This window comes from Mirounga angustirostris, unplaced genomic scaffold (genome assembly GCF_029215605.1).
Source record: "Mirounga angustirostris isolate CCGP_5_RB_7025 unplaced genomic scaffold, mMirAng1.0.hap1 SCAF_11, whole genome shotgun sequence".
Classification (NCBI taxonomy): domain Eukaryota; kingdom Metazoa; phylum Chordata; class Mammalia; order Carnivora; family Phocidae; genus Mirounga; species Mirounga angustirostris.
The window spans coordinates 81,007,598-81,032,311 of NW_026991719.1; the positions used below are offsets into that span (position 1 = coordinate 81,007,598).

General features: G+C 37.6%; 1 protein-coding gene across 3 annotated transcripts in view; it reads left to right on the forward strand.

Annotated features, from left to right (window-relative positions):
* Nucleotides 1-24,714, forward strand: part of CENPI (centromere protein I) — a 65,964-nt gene that overhangs the window by 10,956 nt on the left and 30,294 nt on the right. For all 3 annotated transcript variants that reach the window (XM_064574343.1, XM_045880510.3, XM_064574345.1), the window contains exons 6-15: nucleotides 8,267-8,315; nucleotides 8,582-8,628; nucleotides 12,750-12,839; nucleotides 13,176-13,304; nucleotides 13,533-13,700; nucleotides 13,852-13,972; nucleotides 15,087-15,178; nucleotides 17,059-17,176; nucleotides 17,265-17,329; nucleotides 22,232-22,326. In XM_064574343.1, coding sequence (XP_064430413.1) covers nucleotides 8,267-8,315; nucleotides 8,582-8,628; nucleotides 12,750-12,839; nucleotides 13,176-13,304; nucleotides 13,533-13,700; nucleotides 13,852-13,972; nucleotides 15,087-15,178; nucleotides 17,059-17,176; nucleotides 17,265-17,329; nucleotides 22,232-22,326 — 974 coding nt within the window. The remainder of the gene's footprint in view (nucleotides 1-8,266; nucleotides 8,316-8,581; nucleotides 8,629-12,749; nucleotides 12,840-13,175; nucleotides 13,305-13,532; nucleotides 13,701-13,851; nucleotides 13,973-15,086; nucleotides 15,179-17,058; nucleotides 17,177-17,264; nucleotides 17,330-22,231; nucleotides 22,327-24,714) is intronic.

Consider the following 24,714-nt stretch of genomic DNA (forward strand, 5'->3'; position numbering starts at 1 on the left):
TGTGCTGTAAGTATAAAATACATACCTGATAAAATGTAGTTTTAACCCATTTAAACCTCTTGACAACCTTACGAGGTATACATTTCTATCCCTATTTTATTTTATTTTTTAAAGATTTTATTTATTTATTTGACAGAAAGAGAGCACAAGTAAGGGGAACAGCTGGGAGAGGGGAGCCAGGCTCTCTGCTCAGCAGGGAACCCGATGTGGTGCCCGACCCCAGGACCCTGGGATCATGACCTGAGTGAAGGCAGACCCTTAAACGACTGAGCCACCCAGGCACCCCATTTTTATCCCTATTTTAGAGATGAGGAGTCTCAAGGCACAGAGAAGTCAAATAATTACCCAGGGTCACATGACTAGAGCCAGGATTTACAGTAAATTATATCATTCCCATTTTAGAGAAGAGACAACTGAGGCATGAAAAAGTTAAGTAACTTTGCTGAGGTAAGCTACCTAGTAAGAGACTTAACCTGGAAGATCTTTAAATGTAGTAAGGGAGAAAAGTATAGTGTGATAAATCCTATTATAGTATACATAGGGTTCTGTGAGCGTACAGAGGAGAGGTAGCAAAATAAGACTAGGAATCAGAGTTAAAATAACAGGAATTTGCTTTCTATAGGAAAAGAGATACCTCTCCTTACAAGCAAAAAGGATGTGTGTTGTTGGATAAAATATTATATTTGAGGAGACAGTATAAATTTTGAAATAGCTCCTGATGGAAATGGGAATAGGAGGTGATTAAAGACAGAAGGCCCAGATGGGGTTAGAGAGCATGGATATGTGATGTTACTAATATGCAAGGACAGGCAGTTTCTCCAGGGTTGGACAAGGATGCATGAGAGTGATTGAGCTGTTGGACCAGGGAGTTGAGACAGAAAAGGGAAGAAAGTGAAGACAGAAGAAGGCAGATTGGGAACATACACACACAGCTGAGGTTTGGGATGCCTTGGTGGTAGTCAAGATATGTAGTGGGATTAAAGCTGGACTAATAGGAAATTGTAGCATTCGAGTTTAAGATTTCAGGAGGGGATGGTTCAATGTGATGACAAGATTCAGAGTGACCATGGGATGAGAGTTGTTAAACTTTGAGTGAGAGAATGAAGGTTATTGGAATTGAAATTTTCTGTTTCCTTACGGATTTGTTGTTGTTGCTGCCCATCTACGGGTTACTGAATGAAAATGTTGAAAATCTCCCACTGTGAAGGCAAATTTGTCAGTTTTTCTTGAAAGCTCTGTCAATTTTTGCTTTATATATTTTGAATCTGTTATTAGGTGTATATACAATTATAGTTTTCTTATTCTGATGAATCAAACCTGTTATGGAGTAACTCTTTGTTAGAAATGCTTTTTGTTTTAGTCTATTTTGTATGAGATTGACATTGCTACTCTGGCTTTATTTTGGCTGGTAAGTTGCTTGGTATATTTCCATCTTTTGGGGTTTTATTTAATCTTTTTTTGTCCTCATGTCTTAGATGTCCCTTTTATTTTTTATTTTATTTTATTTTATTAAAGATTTTATTTATTTATTTGACAGAGAGAGATAGCAAGAGAGGGAACACAAGCAGGGGGAGTGGGAGAGGGAGAAGCAAGCTTCCTGCAGAGCAGGGAGCCCAATGCGGGGCTCGATCCCAGGACCCTGGGACCATGACCTGAGCCGAAGGCAGACACTTAACGACTGAGCCACCCAGGTGCCCCTAGATGTCTCTTGAATAGCATATAACTAGATTTTATTTTTAAATCCTGTTTGAGGATTTTTCTTTAACCTGGAGAATTAGTTTATTTACCTATGTAGTGATTATTGATATAATAGGAATAAATTCAAATATCTTATTTTGAGCTTTCTAAATGATCTGCTTTTTTTCTGCTTTTTTCCTTCTTTCTCTCTTATTTTGGATTGATTGTGGCTTTCCCCCTATTCTAGTTTGGAAGTTAGTTATACATTCTGTGTATGTTCTTTTAGGTGTTATTGTGCCTATTTTAACATGCATACTTAATGTAAAAATGTACAACAATGTCACTCTTCTTACTATTTTTCTTTTGGCAGATATAGTTATTTTTCATAGAATATGTCATTTATGCTAGCATGTAATGGGTATATTATTTTTAAATGAATTAACAAACATATAAATTTTTCTCAGTTTTAATTTCTAATATGGTTTTTCTTAGAGCCTAAAGGTAACCAGTATCTTTACCTTCATCTTAAATGAGGCAAGGACTTTAGAATGCTTTGGCTCTGGTCACAGCCCTCGCAGATGATATGCTATTATCTGGTTTTAGTTCTAGCTTGTTCTTCTCCATCCGTCTCCACATACATGTGAAGTAGGCATCATTATTATCTTCACAGTTGATGTTTGTTTTGATTTGCCCACATATTTACCAATATCTTTACTCACCATTTATTTTTGCATCTCAGACCTTCAATCTGAGATCATTTTCCTGTGTAGAAATACATACTTTCGAATATTCTTTCAGTGAGAATCTTTTGATAGTAAATTGTCTTTGTCTGAAAATGTCTTTACAATGCCCTTGTTCTTGAAAGTTGGTTTTGCTGTGTGTAGAACTCTAGGGTAACAGTTAAATTCTCTCAGGACATTGACAGTATTATTCCACTGGCTCCTTTCCATTGTTTTGGGGTCAGTCTAATTGTAATCTGTCATTTATTCTTTTCTCTCTGGATACTTTTTAAGAACAACTTCATTGAAATATAATTCACATATGATACAATCCACCCACTCAAGGTATACAAACATGAAAACATGGTTTTCAGTATGTTCACAGATAATGTGCAACCATGAGAATAGTCAATTTTAGGACATTTTCATCACCTCAAAAACCCCATACCCTTTATCATTCCCCCATCTCCCTATTCAGGGGTTCCTAAAAACTCCTAATGTGTTTTCTGTCTTTAAAGATTTGCCTATTTTTAATCTATTTTCTGTCTCAGATTTGCCTATCCTGGACATTTCATATAAATGAAATCATATGTGGTCTTTTATGACTGGGTTCTTTTACTTAGCATAATGTTTTTCAAGGTTCATCCATGTTGTAGCACGTATCAGTGCTTCATTTTTTAACCTGTTACAGTTTTTCATAACTTAAAATTTACCACTTTACTATTTTGAGTGTGTAATTTGTTGGCATTCACTGCATCTCTACTGTTTCCAAAATTTTTTCATTACCCTAAACAGAAACTCTACTCATTAAGCAGCAACTACACATTCCTCCTCCCTCCAGCCCCTGGTAACTGCCTGTCTACTTTCTGTCTCTGTGAATTTGCTTATTCTAGGTACCTCATATAAGCAGAATCATATAATTTTTGTGTCTGGCTTCTTTCACTTAGCATAATGTCTTCAAGTTTCATCCAACTTATAGCATGTTTCAAATTTTCATTCATTTTTATGACCGAATAATATTCCATTGTATGTATATACCACATTTTGTTTATCTGTTCACTCGCTGGTGGACTCTTGGGTTGTTTCCACCTTTTGGCTAACATGAATAATGCTGCAGTGAATGTCGGCATACAAGTAACTGTCCAAGTCCTGCTTTCAGTTCTTTGGATATATACCTAGGAGTGGAGTTGCTGTATTGTATATTAATTCTGTGTTTAGAACTTTGAGGAATCACCAAACTGTTTTCCACAGTTTGGACCATTTTACATTCCCATTAACAGTGTATGAGGGTTCCAATTTCATCCCATCCTCATGAACACATGGTTTTGGTTTGCATTTCTCTAATGATTAGTGACGTTGAACATCTTCTCATGTGTTTATTTATTTATTTTATTTATTTATTTTTAAAGATTTTATTTATTTATTTGAGAGAGAGTGAGAGAGACAAAGAGCACAAGAGGGGGGAGCGGGAGAGGGAGAAGCAGACTCCCTGCTGAGCAGGTAGCCCGATGCGGGACTCGATCCCAGGACTCCAGGATCATGACCTGAGCCGAAGGCAGTCGCTTAACCAACTGAGCCACCCAGGTGCCCTTCTCATGTGTTTATTGGCCATTTATATATCTTTTTTGGAGAAATGTCTATTCAGGTCCTTTGCCTATTTTTCTAATTGGGTTGTCTTTTTATTAATGGATTTTAAGTGTTCTTTCTGTATTTTAGGTACAAGTCCCTTATCAGATATATGCTTTTTCTGGGAAGTACAACTAAGCTGCAACCACTCTAAATTCTTCACTTCAGGTTTTCCAGGTCATACCACTAGTGTTAAGTTCAAACTGCAGGCCTATATAGGACTGGTTTGTGGTTGCATATTCTTTGGAGAGGCTTTATTTTCCTTTTACCCAAACCCAAGGCCAAGACAGCCAAGTTTACTTGCTGTCCTTTTCAGCACAGTGGGGTGTGTTTTTATTTCACACCCATACACTTAGGGTGTAGCTCTTAAAGTTCCCAGTTTTTTAAAGATTTTATTTATTTATTTGAGAGAGAGAAATGGCAAGAGAGAGCACAAGTGTGGGGGAGGGGCAGAGGGAGAGGGAGAAACAGGCTCCCCACTGAGTAGGGAGCCCAATGCAGGGCTTGATCCCAGGACCCTGGGATCATGCCCCAAGCTGAAGGCAGTCGCTTAACCAACTGGGCCACCCAGGTGCCACTGTTCCCAGGGTGGGCCCTAAGCTTTACCATCTGCTAACCCGCTCCTACCTCCCTTTGTAGCTATTAAAGCTCAAAGTTCAAGATTTTTAAGGTTTGGCAGAAATCTTGGGGAGAGAGCTTGTTCAGTATTCAGTGTTTCCTCTTAAACTTTGTGTTTGGGAACTGCAGTTTCTTTGCTTTCATGCCAGCTCAGAAATGTACTTAAAACAGCTAGATACAAGCAGGCAGGGTTATTCAGGGTATCTAATATACAGTATTTCTATAAATGGTAATCAGGTCATTAGAATTAAGAAGGTCAATAAGCTCTAAGACCAAGGTGATTTGTTGATATAGACATTAAAATCTTCTGGCATGTTATTGGGATTAGGGTTAGAGTGGAAGACTGGATCAGATGTCTAAGTCCTCTGCTCTGTGAGCTTTTGGAAGTTACTAAGAGGCCAGCAGTGAATAGATAGGGTATAGGTAAGTTGGAGGAAATGAGGTTGGGTGGACTAAGTGTCAAGGAAGTCTCTCATATAAGAATGAAAGAGTAGTACCTTGAAGTAGCAAGAGAAAGTAAGAATGCTCATTCCTCCCGCTTACCCTGTTGTACACAGGAGTGGATGAATGATGAGTAGTATGTGATTGACTCCTCCTTACCTTTGACATCTCTCTTAACCTCATGTTTTTCTTTTCAGATTATTTATTTATTCATTTGAGAGAGAGAGCACAAGCAGGAGGAAAGGCAGAGGGAGAGGGAGAAGCAGACTCCCCACTGAGCCGGGAGCCTGACGCAGGGCTCGATTCCAGGACCCGGAGATCATGACCTGAGACAAAGGCAGATGCCTAACCATCTGAGCCACCCAGGCGCCCCTAAGATTTTTTATTTAATTGAGGGAGAGAGAGAGAGAGAGAGCGCGCGCAGGAGCAGGGGGAGGGGCAGAGAGAGAGGGAGAAGCAGACTCCCTGCTGAGTAGGGAGCCCGATGTGGTAGTGTGAACCCAGGATCCCAGGATCATGACTTGAGCCGAAGGCAGATGCTTAACTGACTGAGCCACCCAGTCGCCCCTCATACTGTTTTTATTCATAAACTAACCAAATTGCAAAACAAATGAATTTTGTGTTTAAGCATACTTTGTAAAGAGTGAGAAATACTAAAGCATGCTTTTCTTTTCTTGTAATAGCTTAATAGACTGAGACTGAGTTCTTCTAGGCAGGGACTGAGCCTTTATAACCCAAGAATTTAGTAACACTATTCATGGCACATAGAATATAAACTTCATAAGATCAGGCCTTTTTGTCTGTTTTAATCACTGCTTAATAATTTTTGTTTCATGAATGAATGAATGAGTGAATGAACAGAAGATACTCATAAATGTCAAATCAATTGCAGTATACTTGAATAGTTTTCATGATGTTGATGAGTTTCTTGCTCAGCTTGGCAAGCAGGAAGGAGACCTACTTTTTTTTTCTTTTCCCTTTTTCTGTCTCTTAAAAATATTTATTGAAGTATATAGAGAAAATAGCTTGTATCATAAGTGATCAGCTCATTTAATTTTCATAAACTGAATATATTTGTGTAAATATCACCCCGATCAAGAAATAGGGAACCTAACTTTTAAAAGTGTTACTTCTGAAAGTTATTTGCATATAATTTGGTGGGAGCCTGACTCTTTAGTGACTCAGAGGCAGTGGTTACTATTTGTCAGAAAGGCAATTGTAAAGTTTTAGATGTATACGATGTGATTAAAAGGGGACGTCAGACTTACTATAATGCTGGAACCTGGAGCAAGTGATTGTGTGACACTCATTTCGTACATAGCATGACAAATTGTGTTGCTAATGGTTTATATCCTAGGGATGTGAGGTTGTGCGTTTTTACTGGAAGTTACTGTATTTTGTGTAAGATATATCAGACTTGGTCATAGTATTATGTTCTCTTAAAAAAATCCTGTATCTAAATTCATGCTTTTTACAAGTATGTCCAGAATCTGAACCCATTTCTAAGTAGAGGAGGCAATATAGAATGCTGTACTTCAGACTTTAAATGATTCAAATTTGTTTAAAGAAAGTCTTTGCTTTCATTGTATTCTCTAGTTCCATTATGTAATTTACTTTTTTGATTTCCTAACATCTAAAGCAAGCGGCGAATTTTTCCTTAATGTGCCATGTAGTAAATATTCAGGTGTAAGGGCCATACTGTCTCTCACAACTACTTACTCCGCTAGTGTAGTGTGAAAGGAGCTATAGACAATACATAAACAACTGTGGCAGTGTTCCAATAAAACTATATTTATAATAACCAGTGGTGGGCTGGATTTGACCCGCAGGTTGTTGTTTACTCATCCCTGCGATAGATTATGTCCTTATCTGATAAACAGATGTTCTTAATTTAATGATCTCCCATTTATGGAGGCTTTTTCTTTTATGTTTTATTTTGTGGCTATCATTTTATTTTCTTTTCTGAAAGAGAAAAACTACCACCCTCTGGTCATAAAGATTTTCTCCTATGTTTTCTTCTAGAACAGGTAGTGGTAAACTTTTCCTGTAAAGGGCCAGATAGTAAATATTTTTGGCTTTGTGGGCCATCGAGTCTCTGTCAAAACTACTCAGCTCTGCTGTTGTAGCGAGAAAGCAGCTATAGATGATTCATAAATGAACGTGTGTGGCTATGTTCTACTAAAACTTGATTTACTAAAACATGTGAACTGTAGTTTGCTGTCCCCTGGTCTAGAATAAAACCTCAAGAAGTGGACCCTCAAAATGAAATGGTACAAAGGAACCAATCATTCAGCAACTGAAGTAACAGATTTATTGAGTGTATGTTATTTGCCAAACAGAACTAAATGGTTAAATAAGTTATGGTATGTCCACTCCCTGGAATGTTAACATCATTGAAAATGATCATTTGAAGACCAAACAACATGGGAAAATGCTTTTTTTTTTTTAAGATTTATTTATTTGAGAGAGAGAGAATGAGAGAGCACATGAGAGGGGGGAGGGTCAGAGGGAGAAGCAGACTCCCTGCCGAGCAGGGAGCCCGATGCGGGACTCGATCCAGGGACTCCAGGATCATGACCTGAGCCGAAGGCAGTCGCTTAACCAACTGAGCCACCCAGGCGCCAAAAATGCTTTTTTTTTTTTTTAAAGATTTTATTTATCTGACACAGAGAGAGAACAAAAACAGGGAGGAGGAGCAGAGCGAGAGGGAGAAGCAGACTCCCTGCTGAGCAGGGAGCCTGACGCAGGGCACGATCCCAGGACCCTGGGATCATGACCTGAGCCGAAGGCAGACATTTAACCGACTGAGCCACCCAGGTGCCCCAGGAAAATGCTTTTGAGTGGGGAATCAAGATAAAAGTTTTAACTTTGTATCTTAATAAATATGGACTACTGGAAGGAATACATGAACTTTTGTTAGGAGGATCTTCTTCCGTTTTCAAATTGTCTGCAGTGTTTCTATATTCCAAAAGTAACTTAAAAATGGTATAATGAGGTACCAATTAACACTATTGGCTTTTACCACTATGTTGTAGTATGAAAAAGGGAAGCTTTTAGAATTATTGTTCAACAAAATCCTGAGGCCTTTTTACTTAATCAGAAGATTGACATTTGAGGAAAATGTGTTGCCACTCTGTTCAAGATATATTGTCATTTCTCTTTTTAATTTTTTTATGTTTTAACAGTGCCCTTATGTCTGCCATTTGTTATATTTACTTACCAGAAAAGAGAATGGTGAGTATTTTCATTCCAGTTGCATTACATTTACTCTGTGGAATTAGCATTTGTATTGGCCTTTATAAAGTTAACTAGTAGCATAGTTCTATGCCAAGATTTTGTGGGAATTGTTTTTTAGTACTTTTATCTTAGAGTATCTGCTTACTGGTTTAACTGAACAGGGTGTTTGTATTTTTGATGTGTTGTAAGAAGATGGTGTATGAGCCACATGGTTTATTTTTATTCTGAACCCCATGCACTGTACTTTTCTTTACCTTTTCTAGTTAAACCATTTCGCGTGAGAAAACTGCTTGATCTTCAGGCCAAAATGGTGAGTACCAAAAAGCCCTAAAATTGGCCAGTGTACTCTGTGTGTTACTGGGCTTTGGGGATATAAAATTGAATGAGTCATGATCTTCAAGGAACTTACTGTCTGAGGAGCTTAGTGAACAGAATAAAAATTCAGAGTAGTACTGGAGTCAAGGAGGAGTGGTGATGCTTGAGAGAAATTTTAAGGGATTAATATGATTTAACTAGGCCAAGGAGGAAGAGAAAGGCAGAGGGAACAACATAAGCAAAAACACATAGATGGCAAACAGCAAAACTGTTTAGGGAACTGGGTTGCTACGGCTGGAAAACAAGTGTCAGGGAGTAGTCAAAAACTACTCCTCTATTAAAGTAAAATGTCTGGTTTATTTGTTTGGTTATGTTTTTGTGGATGTGATCTAGGAAAGCATTCCTTTCTGGACACATAAACTTCAGTATATTCCCTGACCGTTATCTCTTGTCCTTACAGCTCTCTTGCATTGTTATTTCCACTACACTTGTCAGGTAACAGAAGTCTGTGAAGCTTTGGATATGAGACAGTAGGAAGTTGTAGTGTCTATCCTAACTGCTGGAGCCTGCATAACCTACCTGAAGGCATTCAAATTTAATGAAAAACACAAACACATGTGCATATTCATTCTCCAGTGCACATAACATGCTTTCCTGTTAGTACAATTCAATGATCATTCTTGTTTCATAGCTCCCTGTTTTGGTTCTATCAGTGTAATATCTTCTCTTAGCTCTCTGAAGATATCAGTGATAATGTTTCTGTCCAAATTGAATTTTATTTCACAGTATTATGAATGGTGAAAAAGTTGTACATTTTTCCATGTGAACAGCAAAGCATTTCAGGAAAATACCAAAAATCCTTAACATCACTAAGATCTTATCGATTTGTATTAACTGAAACAACAGCATATGTTCAAGTTTAGAAAATGATTTAGTACACGATTGTGTAAAAATTTTAAACCCAGGGCGCCTGGGTGGCTCAGTCATTAAGCGTCTGCCTTCGGCTCAGGTCATGATCCCAGGATCCTGGGATCGAGCCCCGCATCGGGCTCCCTGCTCTGCAGGAAGCCTGCTTCTCCCTCTCCGACTCCCCTTGCTTGTGTTCCCTCTCTCACTGTGCCTCTCTCTGTCAAATAAATAAATAAAATCTTTAAAAAAAAAATTTTTTTTAACCCAGACATTAAATGTATGGCTTCATTAATAACATTTTATATAGTACATTATTAAATTATTCCATTATCAATGCCCATTTATAAAGATGCATTTTTTTAAAGATTTTTTGTTCATTTGATAGAGAGAGCAAGAGCATGAGTAAAGGGGAAGGTCAGAGGGGAGCGGGAGAAGCAGACTCCCTGCGGAGCAGGGAGCCTGATGCGGGGCTCCATCCCAGGACCCTAGGATCATGACCTGAGCCAAAGGCAGACGCTTAACCAACTGAGCCACCCAGGTGCCCCTATAAAGATGCATTTATAATTGTTTTGATTAGCTGAATTTTGGTGAATTTGGTCAAGTCCAACAATATCAAACCAAGAAGGCATAGTGTGCTCACATGTAACCCAACATGTATAGTGGTTACAAGCATAATCTACAGGTTGGAGCAAATAAATTGAATATGTGAATTTCTGACACCTGCAAAGGCATGTACCCCCTCTATACCCATTCATACCCTATAATTCCCAATCCATGAAGGAAACAAAATACAGAAATTGTCTTTCTTGTGGCAAGCATGAATGGTGGGAAGTGGAGCGGGCATGTAGTTATCACACACACACCAGGCCCTGTTGCGACCAATCTTTGGAACATGGGTGGGAGTTAGGTCTCATCCTAAGGGTTGGTAAGGATGGTTTCTAGGATTCTACAGAGGGGAGAATGAGCGGCATGAGCCTATGTGACTTGGGCTATGATTTTTTTTTTTTTCCTATTTCCAGCTTTTTCTCTGCTTCCTCAGAATTCCTTTCTTTAGTTTGGTCTTTCACAGTAGAGGCCTTTCTCAAATGCCTGGCAAACCTTGTTTGTCCATATTTAATAGTAAAGAACTAAAATGGTGATTGGAAACTTTTGTATGTGAGCAGGACTTGTTCATTGTTGGATCTTGATGTTCGTTGGGGAGCCCCACAGATGGCTGTGTCACTTTTCCCAGAGAGGAATTTTCTTGTTTCCTACCTAGGGGTTGTATTAGGCTTCTCTAGAGAAACAGAACCAATAGGATGCATGTCTAGATATACAGAAGGATATTTATTATAAGGAATTGGCTTGCATGATTATGAAGCTAGCAAGTCCATAATCTGCAGGGGGGCCAGCAGGCTGGAGACCCTAGAGAGCTGATGTTTCAGTTTGAGTCCAAAGGCAGTCTGCTGTAGAACCAGAAAGAGCTGGTGTTACAGATGGTCTTGTAAGTAGGCTGCCGGAGAATTCCTTCTTGCTTGGGGGAGGCTGGTCTTTTTGTTCTATAAGGGCCTTCAACTGATTGAATAAGGGCCACACAGTTATGGAGGGCAGTCTACTCAAAGTCCGCTAATTTAAGTATTAATCTCATCTAAAAACACTCTCACAGAAGCACTCAAAATAATGTTTGACTAAATATCTGAGCACTCTGGGGCCCACCCAAGTTGACACCTAAAATTAACTATCACAGGTTATAAACTTGGCTACTAGCACTCTGGGATGTAAGCAGTGGAAGGGGGTGAGGAGGGGTCCTGGTACCCTCCCTCAGCTGTGCCTGTTGTCTAAACTCAGTTTCATCTTCAGAGAGTAAAACCTTGATGTTTGTTAGTGTGGTGAAGGAATTTGGGGCTCTAACTGCTTCTTAGGTTTTCAACCAATCCTCCTGTTTTCTGCCCCTCTTGCACTTCTACTATCTCCACTTTTCAGAGGTATCTGGTCCCTCAAATTCCTGAGCCTTTTTGAGAGTTCTCAAACCTGAATCTGCTGCTTTTGAGCCTTTTTCTGTTCTACTTTAGGTTTTGTTTTCTCTCTTTTGCTAAGTTGGCTACTCTTTGTCCCTTTTCATTCTAGGTTCCAAAATCTTGTTGGGATCTCTCATTTGCTGTTGTGTCCTCTCTTGTTCTCTTTGAACTTGTGCTGTATGCCTTTTTCATTCCTTTAGTTTTCAGTGGGGCTTTGGGAGGACCCAGAGTTAAATCCATATGTTCAATATGCCATGTTTAACTGGAATTCTTTTTAAAAAAAGAGAGTATCAACTTTTTAACAACCAAGATATGTTTAGTTAACTAGATGATAAATTCTAAAGGTCTCTCCTCTACTAAATATACGCTCTATCAAAAAACATTCCAACTCAAAGCAAATACTGATACTAATTGACAATAAGTACAGAGATGGAAAGGTATTTCAGCATAGATAAACTGGATTATTTTGGTTTTGTTATAACAAATTTAATTTCAAGAAGCTGTTATAAAAATAGGAATACTGTATTTCTAAGCCCCATTTTCTGCCTTCCTTATTTTGTACACTATTTGATTCAACAAAATTATAATATAATAAAACAGTTTGGTTATTTCCTTGTAATTCATTTTAGTGGTATGCTTTCTCTGGATAGCCAGATATATCTAACACAGGTATCCAGCAGTAATGACTTTTGTCATTATAAAATTAATGTTTTTATTAAGACTTGTTTTAGTTCTATCAAGCTGCTTGACTACTGCATACCAGTTGTTAGATTTCCTAGTGAATTTTCCAGTAATTATGATAATAAGGTTTTAATATTTTCTTTACCCTGTTTTCTTGGCTTCCCACCTTTCTGTCTAAATCAAGAATGAATCAACTTTGAGTCCTGAGTATGCTACCAGTGAAAGTAAGCCATGCTAGCAGGTATGACTGGTAGACCTAAGGCATGGACAGAGAAGAAGAGAGAAAATATAAAGAAGTAAAGCGGGAGAAAAGGTCATAAAAGAGAAGTCCACAGGCTGGCGAGGGTAGTTTTGTGACCGTTGATTTAAATGTCTGTTTATTTATTCTTTGATTTTCAATAGCATCTTCCTATAGCCATATCACATAGTAAAATTAGGGTCTGAATATACGCTTAATCTGTTTACTTTATCGTTACTTTTTTTCCTTATGCCATAGGATTGAAAATTGAAAACTCTTATTTCATTTCAGGGAATGCAGCCTCATCTCCAGGCTTTATTGTCACTGTATAAGTTCTTTGCTCCTACTTTGATTTCTGTATCTTTGCCTGCAAGGAAGAAGGTAAGGGATTAAGGAGTGGAAAATCATACTGAGATTGAAATATGTTATTTTGATTAAGTTAATTTGCAGATTTGAACTGAAATGTTCACAGCATACTGATTTAAGATCTGGTATTGCGGCACTGTTTCTGGAAAGTTTTTTTTAGGGATTGGCACTTTGTTTTGATTCTATTTGATGTATTTAATAGATTCTTGATCAGAAAAAAAAACCTAAATGGATTTGCATGGCTTCAAAATGTTTCATAATTAATATACTTTCAATTAATGAAGAGTTTGGGATTTTATATTGCTTTGGGTTATGGGTACCTGCTCATGTACTTTAATCCAATTTTTTTAGATCTATTTTAAGAATTCAGAGAATCTGTGGAAGGCAGCTCTATTTGCTGTGAGGCAAAGGAATCAGGGACCTCCTCCTGAACCTCTAAAGTTGATGTTAGGTCCAGCTCAGGTGCATCCTGTAAAAAGAGTAAGTATCTAAAACCCCAAATGATTTGTGCAGCTTTCTTAAATCCAAACAATAACCATTCGGATGTTTGAAGAGATTATAGATATTTAAATACATTTTAATTGCCCAGGATTCTATGCAAACCACATTCAGACTTCATTAATTGAGCCACCTCAACAATTGCTTTTACATTTAGTTTGTAGTCTGTTTAGTCTATTGACAGATTGTTTTATTGTCTTCCTTCTTTAGAAATGGAATTCTTGCTCAGTTATACCAGTGCTAAATTCTAGTAGCTGCAGTAAAGAATGCGGGAAAAAAGGGATGACTCTTTCTGATTATCTCAGTAGCAATGGATCGTTTCCACTAGAGCAGCTTAAAAGCTTCCCTCAACTCTTACAGAACATCCACTGCTTAGAGGTATGTGACTGGACCATGTGCTTATCTGCATTTTCCATTTGATCTTTATACCCTTTTATTTTTGTTATATATTTGCTTTCTGATGATTTCCTCGTTGCTGTAACCTACTTTTCATATACTTAACAGTTTACTGATTGATATCTCTTTGCAGCTACCTTCCCAGATGGGTGCAGTGTTGAACAACTCTCTGTTACTTCACTATATTAACTGTGTCAAAGACGAGTCTATCTTACTGAGACTCTATCACTGGTTGAGTCAAACATTACAAGAAGGTAAAAATTGTTACTTAAAAGCATTAGGTGAATGAGGAAGGAACAAGATAGTTCATATCTTTTATAAGGGTGACAAATTCTAAATAGGAGGAGCCTTCATATGCCGTAACTGTTTCTCTGATGATCATATATTCAGAGCCGGTATGCTTCCCTTGTTGTAATTTTAGAAGACAGTAAGAAAGGAGGTGTGTTAAGGAAACATTGCTGGATGGCCACCTAAACTCACTGGGTGGCTCCATTTTGATGACCATCAGTCCAAAGCCTCTTCATCTATGTATGTCCAGAAACTTGCTGTTCAGGCCCCAGAATCATCAGATTAATGCTAACCACACTCAGAGAAGACTAATATATAAGTCAGAATATCAACTTACTATTTCATAATAGAAGTAATTCTTTTTGGTGACCAAAATGTTCATGTCTGCCAACAATAGTATCTCCTCTCTGCTATCAGTATAGATGGGAGCCAAATTAGTCATTAGAAGATTTCTTAATTACAGAATTGAAGGAAAGAGCAGTAAGGGAGTTTTTCATCCAGGCCATAGTAAATAAAGCCTGATCATTTCATTCCTCCAAGGGGGTCAGTTTTTCTAGAGATCATATTTCTGTTGACCAGATTGTTTCTTTCCTGGGTAAGCAACTCCTAACTCTTCAAGTATTTAAAGTTGGTTTTAGTTGGTTCCAGGCTAACTCTCCTTTTCCTGCTCAGTTTTTCTTTAGATAGGATATGATATAATTAGATTACCACTTACTATAGTTCTACCACTCTGAGATTATCCCCAGCTCACCCTAGTTGAAATTTGGGGTGTTCTTAAACTTTTAATTCATACATGTATAGTCTCTTGGACTACTATGTGACTTAAGCTAATCACATTTATTATATGTCAATTTTACTAATTTTTTCACTATAAGCTTTCCCTATATCATTAAGTACTAGAGGATCATTTCACTGTCATTTCCACATACATGTTACAGTCTGCAGTGCAAGTTGGTTAGGGTATATAAGACTGATTACTTGTTTATATTTGTCATGTCACTTTAGAGTAGTGGTAATTATGTTTTGTATAGTTTTTATTGTCATGTACCCATATACTTATGTTTAATATTTCTGCTCCAGAGTGTATTTGGTACAAGATGAATAATTATGAACATGGAAAAGAATTTACCAACTTCCTGGACACTATCATCAGGGCAGAGTGCTTCTTACAAGTAAGATTCCACTTTCTTCATATACGCTCCACCACTTCTTACTAAAATTTATTTCGATACCCATTGAATATCTTTTCTTTAGTGCTCGGCATCATTTGTAAATAGTATTTGCTCAATTCAAAACTCGTTATAAATAGAGTTGAGTTGAACTGACGTTTATCTCTGTACTGTTGGATTTGAGGAAAGAATTTGTTAAATTATGCAAATAAGAGAGAAAGGCCTGTAAGAGAACAAACTGAAGATGTAATTGAATGCATTCAACTAATTGAATTAGCTGCTAACATAGATCTCATAGGGTTACTGTGTTCTCATAATCAACAAATATTTTTTAATGTTCTAGCCAATTAATTATTTGGCATACGTAAGTAACCCTAGTTGTACTTTAAGCTGCAGCTCAGTTATCAGCACCATCAGGAAGCCTATACTCATCATCCTCATCTGGTTTAGATGTTTGTTTTATATGCTTCTTTAGTTCACTGTGTTTACCTGTATCATGGCACTTTCAGATCTGTTTTTCCACATATTATGAGCTCCCAGCTGGTGGGAACCATGTCTAACTTTTCTTCATGTACAAGTATTTAGCTTGGTACCTGGTACAAAAGAGATGCACAATGTGTTGACTAAATCTTAAGGATTTGATGTGAAACCATTGAATTGGAAGTTGGATGTGGATTATGGTGGTGAGGATAAAGGGATACATTTTGGTTGACTTTTAGGTTTCCTGCTTGGGAGGTAAGAAAGGGGATGTAGAAGGAACAGGCTTGGAAGGAAAGAAATCTGACTTGTTTTTTGAAGATTTTATTTATTTATTTGAGAGAGAGAACATGAGCAGGGGGACGGGCAGGGGACAAGCAGACTCCCCTCTGAGTCGGGAGCCCAATACAGGGGGCTCAATCCTAGGACTCTGGGATCATGACGTGAGCCAAAGTCAGACGCTTAGCCGACTGAGCCACCTAGGCGCCCAGAAATTTGACTTAAAAGATGCTTGTGGGATATCTAAAAGGTCATATCCAGTAGTTAGGTAATGAGTCTAGAGCTGAGGAATGAGATTTGAGCTAGAGATATAGCTTTAGGACTCCTCATGATATAGGTGGTGGTTTTAGCTATATTATAGATGAGATTGTCCAGATAATTCATGTCATGAGAAGAAAGTCTAGGATGGAGTCCTGGTGTATGCCATTATTTACACAGGGGGAAAAAAAAGGAAAGCTCTGGATCTTCGGTGAAAGCATAAGCAGTCTACACACTCAAGTGTTCCTTCAGATGGAGCTGCCCAGAGTTTGGATTTAGTCTATGGCCTCTAGAGAAATTATAGCCCTATTATAACATTGTATACATTTTTTAAAAGATTTCATTTATTTATTTGCAAGAGAGTGAGTTGAGCAGGGGGAGGAGCAGAGGGAGAGGGACAAGCAGACTCCCCTCTGACTGCAGAGCCCTACACAGGGCTTGATCCCATGATCCTGAGATCATGACCTAAGCCGAAATCAAGAGTTGGACACTTAACTGACTGAGCCACCCAGGCGCCCAAACATTGTATACATTTTATGGACTGCTCAAGAGACTGCATATACTCCAGAGTAGTACAATTTCATTTATCTTTAAAAATATTCCATTACTTGACTTTTTACCTTCTTTCCACTTGATATTTTATGGTATTTGAGAAGTATGTTGATGAAGGTGGTAATGTGTCTAAACATTAATTATCTGGTCCTTTTTATGAGGAACTCTGGCACCTAACCCAAGGCTTTTATTATACTGATGACAAAAAATTTAGTCTAAGAGTAAAACAACTATAGCACAGAATAAACTGGTTGTTTAGAGAGTAGTTATGGACTGAGGAGTTTCATATGAGTTTTTACTGTTGACTTTTGTTATAGGAGGGGTTTTATTCCTGTGAAACATTCCTGTACAAGAGCCTTCCTCTCTGGGATGGCTTCTGTTGTCGATCACAGTTCCTTCAACTTGTGAGCTGGATTCCTTTTAGTAGCTTCTCTGGTATGTATCATGAAAATTTGGGGTCCTTTAATTCAGTGTAATATTAATTAAAATAATCTTGAATAATCTTTTTTTTTTTAATTCCTAGAGCTGAAACCACTTCTTTTTGACCATCTAGCACAGCTCTTCTTTACATCAACCATTTATTTCAAGGTAAAAAAAACTGTCTTGCTTAGACTGAATAGGAAGTATTGTTTTATGGCCAGTGGTACATGATTCCAAACCCATACTGAAGCGGTGGTTTTCCAGCAGGATTCCCTTGGACCTGGACTTGAGGTGCTGCATTACTCAGATCAAAGTTAATGCATAGAATATTCTGTTTTAAAGATTTTGTTGCGTACAATTTTCCTGAACTGTTCCACTTGTAGCAGATGACAAAGTGAATGAACAGGTGGCAAATTAGTGTTAATAAAAACAAAGTGGGAAATGCTTAACCATACTTAGATTGTTGCGGTTGATATTTTTATAGATAGACTTATTTTACAAATATTTATTGAGAACCTACCATGTACTAGATGCCCTTCTTAACACTGGGAATACAATAATGGCCAAAGCAAGCAAAACCCCTTTGACATTCATATTGTATATTTAGAACATACTCATTTTCTGCTAATAAAATTGTTCCAACCTTATATGATAAAATGTGTTACTATTTTGGGGTATTCCCCAAAAAGACCACTGTGGTTTCCAAGAGTTTTACCCAAGTGAGTTTGAGAACCACTTTGTATAGAATGGTTATTCCTATTCCAGAAGAATGACGATAAAAGCAGTGTTTCTTTTGTAACATTGTTTTCCCCTTAAATCACTTACTGTTGGCCACGTTTACAGGAAAATGTTTTGTCCTGGTTAGTGTTTGTCATATTCAAATGGCACTTTATTAATTACCTGTCACAATAACTTGGATTTGAGGTTTATTTATATTATTTGTACTTACTACCTGACCAATATCATCATTCACGTGACAGTACATACCACTTCTCCCAGCTAATGCATTTTTAGGGACTTCATTTTGCAGCCTTTTGTGATTTTCTTCCTATCTTATAATTGGGTTATTTTTTATCTTTTCTCTTATTCCACCAATCTAGAGAGCTGTTTATCTCTAAATACTAGGTTGAACCATACGAAATTGCCATTTTTATAGGTCAAAGATTTTGATCAATGGCAATTTCATATGGTCTAACCTAATAAGTATGCATACATTTATACACACATACATATATTTATATTTGAGAATGGGAGTCTGCAGAGAAAAAGGGATACAGGAAAGGAAACAGTTGGTGGGCCAAGGACAGAACTCGGGAATACTCAGTATTCTTAGCTAAAAAGGTGAGTCTGTTTTCCCTTCCTTTTCCTAATGTCCTCCATGCTATTCCTTATGTTCCACATATAAGTGAAACCATATGATAATTGACATTCTCTGTTTGACTTACTTCACTTAGCATAATCCCCTCCAGTTCCATCCATGTCGATGCAAATGGTGGGTATTCATCCTTTCTGATGGCTGGGTAATAATCCATTGTATATATGGACCACATCTTCTTTATCCGTTCGTCTGTTGAAGGGCATCTCGGCTCCTTCCACAGTTTGGCTATTATGGACATTGCTGCTATGAACGTTGGGGTGCATAGGGCCCTTCTTTTCACTACATCTGTATCTTTGGGGTAAATACCCAGTAGTGCAATTGCTGGGTCATAGGGTAAAATGAAGGGGGGGAAATCAGAGGGGGAGATGAACCATGAGAGACTATGGACTCCGGGAAACAAACTGAGGGTTTCAGAGGGGAGGGTGATGGGGGGATGGGTTAGCCCAGTGATGGGTATTAAGGAGGGCATGTATTACGAGGAGCACTGGGTGTTATATGCAAACAATGAATCATGGAACACTGCATCAAAAACTAATGAAGTACTGTATGGTGACTAACAACATAATAAAAAAAATAACTCAAATACAATCTCAAAAAAATAAAATAAAATAAAAAGATGAGTCTGTGAAAGAACCTTCTCAAGAGGTATGAAAAGAACCAGAAGAACAACAGTGCCAAAGAAACAAAGGGAATACAGGATATCAAGAAGTAGTGAAGGAATAATGTTGCCATATATCCCAGGAAGATCCAGAAAGATAAGGACCAAAGAGTTTCTTTTGAAATTGATAATACAGAAGTTTCGTGCTACTTTTGTGAGCAGTTTAGTGAAATGTGGAGGTAGAACCAGATTTCTTTTTTCTTAAAGGGAGAGTCATTTTGATTTTATATTTACCGTCTCAAAGAAGAGACTTATATTCATGTATGCAGTGGGAAGCAAGGGCAGTGCTTACCTCCAGATGTTGAAGTGGGATATGGAAATGTATTCAGAGGAAACATTGTCCTTGGGTGGTGAGGGAAAGCCAGGATCTGACTATAATAAGACAGAAAGCATACTCTGAAGAATATTGAAGGTATAGGTTTAGATTACCATGGAATAGAAGTTCTGGAAACTCTAATTGAAAGATTTGGGAAAGATGAGATTGATGAAAGGGGGAAACAAGCACAGAAAATACAGTATAAGAAAGGATAAGTGACCAGAGGGTCTTTCATTTTGGGAGGTGGCTAAGGATAACAGCAATGTGACATGTAGTAGAATTAGCTAAAGATTCAGTTAATGAGGCTTTTATTATTATTATTATTATTATTATTATTATTATTATTATTATTATATTAAATTTATGTGGGGGGGGGAGCAGAGGAAGAGGGAGAGAGAGAATCTTAAGCACACTCTACACTGTGTACAGAGCCCAATGTGGGGCTCTATCTCATGACCCTGAGATCAAGACCTGAGCCGAAATCAAGAGTCAGATGCTCAACTGAATGAGCCACCCAGGTACCCCAGTTTATGAGGCTTTTAAAAGGCAAAAGATTATATGATCTGAAGAGAAACCAGAGTATAGTTTATGAGTTTTTAAATAAATTATTATTACTTTAGCTATTGTATAGCTTGATTATCCAGTTTAATATAATAAATAGTATTTTTAAAAGTCTATTAAAATATTTTCACATTTTCAGTGCTTTTGTTTGTGCTTAGCCAGTTATGTCTATCAGCAAACAACTTTTTTCACTGAAGAATTTTGAACTGAGAAAATTCCACAAATCTACTGTAACAATGCTATTTTCATTGTGGCGTGTTAATTTTCTAATTTCTTTCCACATTGATTTATGTCTCCTGTATAATTACAAAAACAGTGGACATAAATTTAAAAACCAGAATACAAAATTCGTCAAATATAGTCAGATATCTAGTCATAGTCCATAGATGTTATACCAGAATTAATTTTTTTCTATTATTATTTCTAATTTGTTTCTTTGTAGGAATAGAGAACTATATCGATCATCTTCATAGTACAGATTTCTTTATTCTGTCAGCATACATTTCCAGGAATAAAGTTACTGGATGAAAGGAAGGAGTTTGACCATTTTTTATGACCTTGTTACATGCTGTTATTCCTTTGCCATACACAGTTTTTTGAGGGCAGATAGATATAATGGATAGAGTACTTAAATAACAAGGGTCTGGCAGCCATCGAGAAAGAATTGGGGTTTGGGAGATGAGACTAGAGTAAAGAAGACTGACTAGGAGGATAAAGTAATCTTAGAGATCTGAAGGCCTGGGCTAAGGTAGTTACAGTGGGATTGGAAGGAGATGGAAAAGTTGGACATTTTGAAAAAAAAAAAAAAGATAGGATTTGGTGATGAAGTAATGCATGAAGGACACTAGATGACTTTACGATTTCTAGCTTGGTATAGTAAAGGAAGCAGGGATATTTTGCCTGGAGGTCTAAGATTTTGTGGGTCCCTTCAAGTAATTGATGGATTGTCCCATGGAAAGAGCAGAAGCCTGTCTGACTTCAGGAGGCAAGATTAGATATAGGGCAGTATCTTTTTACAGGTAGAGCAAACTAAAAATGAAATAAATGACCTTGGGACATAGTATATTTCCTTAGTATATTTCTTGGTGTTAGAGTAGGTTAGGCATAGGCTTGATGGCTATATCTACTGGGGATATTTATGTAGAGAAGTTTCATATGTAGGTTAGATCTGTGCTTCTCAACATTTTTTTTAACCCACATTCCTCTCATAAACAAAAGTCTTATTACTTTAATGTGGTGACTGGGTGGATTAGAATAGGTGAGTGGGAAATAAAAGGATTTAAGTTTTCTGAATATGACAGTAATACTGACTACCTTTTCAAATGTTCAAATCCTTGACTGACACTAAAATAGAACATTGTTTTAGGTGATTCCAAGGTCACTTTCAACTTGAACATATTTATAACCTGAATTCAAGGTGTCAGTTTCTTTAAAAAGTATTAATTGAACTGTTCTATGAAGTGAGCATCCTATCACTGGAGATACTCAAATAGTATCTAGGCCATTATTTGTTAAGGATATGTAATAAAGGTTTCCTATATTAGGTTTTGGGATGATATGGAGAGCTTTCAAATTTATAGATTTATCCTCATGAATGCTCTGGGCACATCTCCATCAAGACTGTATTTGTATGTAAATGAGGCCCTGAGAAATCAAGGCAAAGCCTGAGAAAGGAAAGACTAGAATTGTTTGTTTTCCAGTTACAGAAGGTGAGATAAATTTTATGACTGTCAAAAAGGGAGTAAATTATAGTTGTGACACAAGGTGAAAAGGATAGGCAACTCATTTCCATAGCAACTTCAAAGGATCTCTGAGGGGAGACAGGAAGGAGTGGGTGATACTGTATTTGGAGATGTAATATATGTTATAAATGAATGTAATTTAGAGAAACGAGAGTCTGTTCCTGGGCTGATAAGCTGGGGGCAGTCTTGTAGAGAAAATGGCAAAATAAACTTGTACTCACATTCATCTGTCTCTTGGAGACTGATCAGGCTGGAGTAGCAGCTATTGGGCTCTGATGCAGAACCCAAGAGCTGGATGCAGTCATCTCCACGGTCCCTTCCACCTCTAAGCCTCTGGTTTAATTTGTTAGTTCTCAACACTAAAGTGTGTCTGAATGATTTTATGAATGATTTTTGTTTCGTTTTGCCTTCTCAGTGTAGTGTTCTCCAGAGTCTGAAAGAACTACTGCAGAATTGGCTGTTGTGGCTTTCTGCAGACATCCACATGAAACCTGTGATGAACAGTCCTCTGTGAGTTCTCATACAACACTCCACAAGAGATGATCTGTACAAAAATGTTTGCATATAGAATTTAATAGTGTGGCATGAGACCTTATTGTAAATGCTTAGTCATAGTTTTCTAAAAATTTTTTTGTTACTTTTCGTTTCTCCCTACAATCCTGTGAGGAAGGGTAGTTCTTCAAGTTCAGTTCTGTAAATCAGCAAACCCTAAGCCTCTAAGTGACTTGCAAGAGTTACTGTAGCAAAACATTGGAGAGATGACATTAGAACTTACATCTTTGGCTTCCGTTCAGTTTAGCTCACTTTATAAAACATGTTCTTACTTAAATGTAAAGTCAGTCTGATAATGGCTAGGAAAATCTGTAACTTTGCTGTACAGTTTTGTGGGGTTTTTTTTGTTTCTTTGGTGTCTTTTGATTATATATATTAATCAGTCAATTAATTGACTATATACATTATTTTCACTTTGGAATAAAGAAAGAGCCCCAGATTTCCATTATGTTGATTATTATTAAAGGTGTGCTTTGACTCTTTCTACTAAAATCTTTTGTTTCTCCTATATTATCAGCCACATTATTCTTTAACATTAATTTTTAAAAATGTTCTGTTGTAGAAAATTGCAAATATAATCAAAAGTACAGAAAATAGGGGGATTCTCTCTCTCTCTGCCCTTGCCCCTGCTCATGCTCTCTTTCTAAAATAAATAAATATAATATTTTATTTTTTTAAAGATTATATTTATTTTTGCGAAAGAGAGCGAGCGGGGAGTGGGGAGAGGTGGGTGGAAAGAGGGAGAAGCAGACTTCCCGCCCAGCAGGGAGCCCAATGCAGGACTCAATCCCCAGGGTCCTGGGATCATGACCTGAGCTGAAGGCAGGCACTTAACCGACTGAGCCACCCAGGCACCCCAAATAAAATCTTTAAAAAAAAAGTATAGAAAATTGTACAGTGTAGCCCCTATATATGCATCATCTAACTTCAGCAGTTACCAGGTCATGATTAATTTTTTTTTTAAGATTTTATTTATTTATTTATTTGAGAGAGAGAGAGCATGCACACGCACAAGCTGGGAGACGGCCAGAGGGAGAGGGAGCAGGGAGCCTGACTCGGGGCATGATCCCGGACCCCGAGATTATGACCTGAGCTGAAGTCAGATGTTTAACTTGAGCCACCCAGGTGCCTCTAATTTTTTTTAATTTCTAATACTCCTCACTTTCTTCTTCCTTTGTTCTAGATTTTCTTTTTTTTTTTTTTTTAAAGATTTTATTTATTTATTTGACATAGAGAGACACAGCGAGAGAGGGAACACAAGCAGGGGGAGTGGGAGAGGGAGAAGCAGGCTTCCCGCGGAGCAGAGAGCCCGATATGGGACTCGATCCCAGGACCCTGGGACCATGACCTGAGCCGAAGGCAGTTGCTTAACAACTGAGCCACCCAGGCGCCCTCTAGATTTTCTTAAGCAAAAAGCAAAACCCAGACATCATTTCAGCTGTATAACCAGTATAACACCAAATGAATTAATAGCTTCATTTTATCACCATTTAAAAACTTTTTTTTTTAAGATTTTATTTATTTATTTGAGAGAGAGAGATGAGCGAGAGCACGAGCAGGGGAAAGACCAGAGGGAGAGGGAGAAGCAGACTCCCCGCCGAGCAGGGAGCCCAGTGCGGGACTTGATCCCAGGACCCTAGGATCACAACCTGAGCTGAAGGCAGACACTTAACCAATTGAGCTAACCAGGTGCCCTAAAAACATTTTTAATTGAAATACAGTTGATGTGCAATATTTTATTAGTGTACAACATAGTGATTTGACAATTCTGTATATTGGCACAGTACTAACCATGATAAATGTGGTTACCATTTATCACCAAAGTTACTGCTATATTATTGACTATATTCCCTATGCTGTACTTTTCAACCCTGTGACTTATTCTATAACTGGAAGTTATTATACCTCCTAATCCCTAATCCCCTTCACCTGTTTTGCCCCCACCCCCACCTCCATCTCTTCTGGCAGCCATCAGTTCTCTGTATTTATGAGTCTGTTTCTGGTTTTTTGTTTCTTTATTCACTTGTTTTGTTTTTCCACATATAAGTGACATGGTATTTGTCTTTCTTTGTCTGTCTTATAAAGAACCAATAGTTCTTAATATCTTTAAATATCTAATCAGCATTCAAATTCCCTATATTATCAGTCATAGTCTTACTTTATAAGTATAAGGATCCCTTAGCTTCAGTTGCACGTAGTTAGTGGTTAGCTTGGTAGATTAGCTCCTACTTTTCTATGTGTTATCCTTTTAGTGATCTCTTACTTTGAGAGGAGCATGGTGAATAGAAGCTTTTTGGGAGTTGCCTGGAAATTGTTTTTAGTTCTTCATATTCATTATTGCAGTGT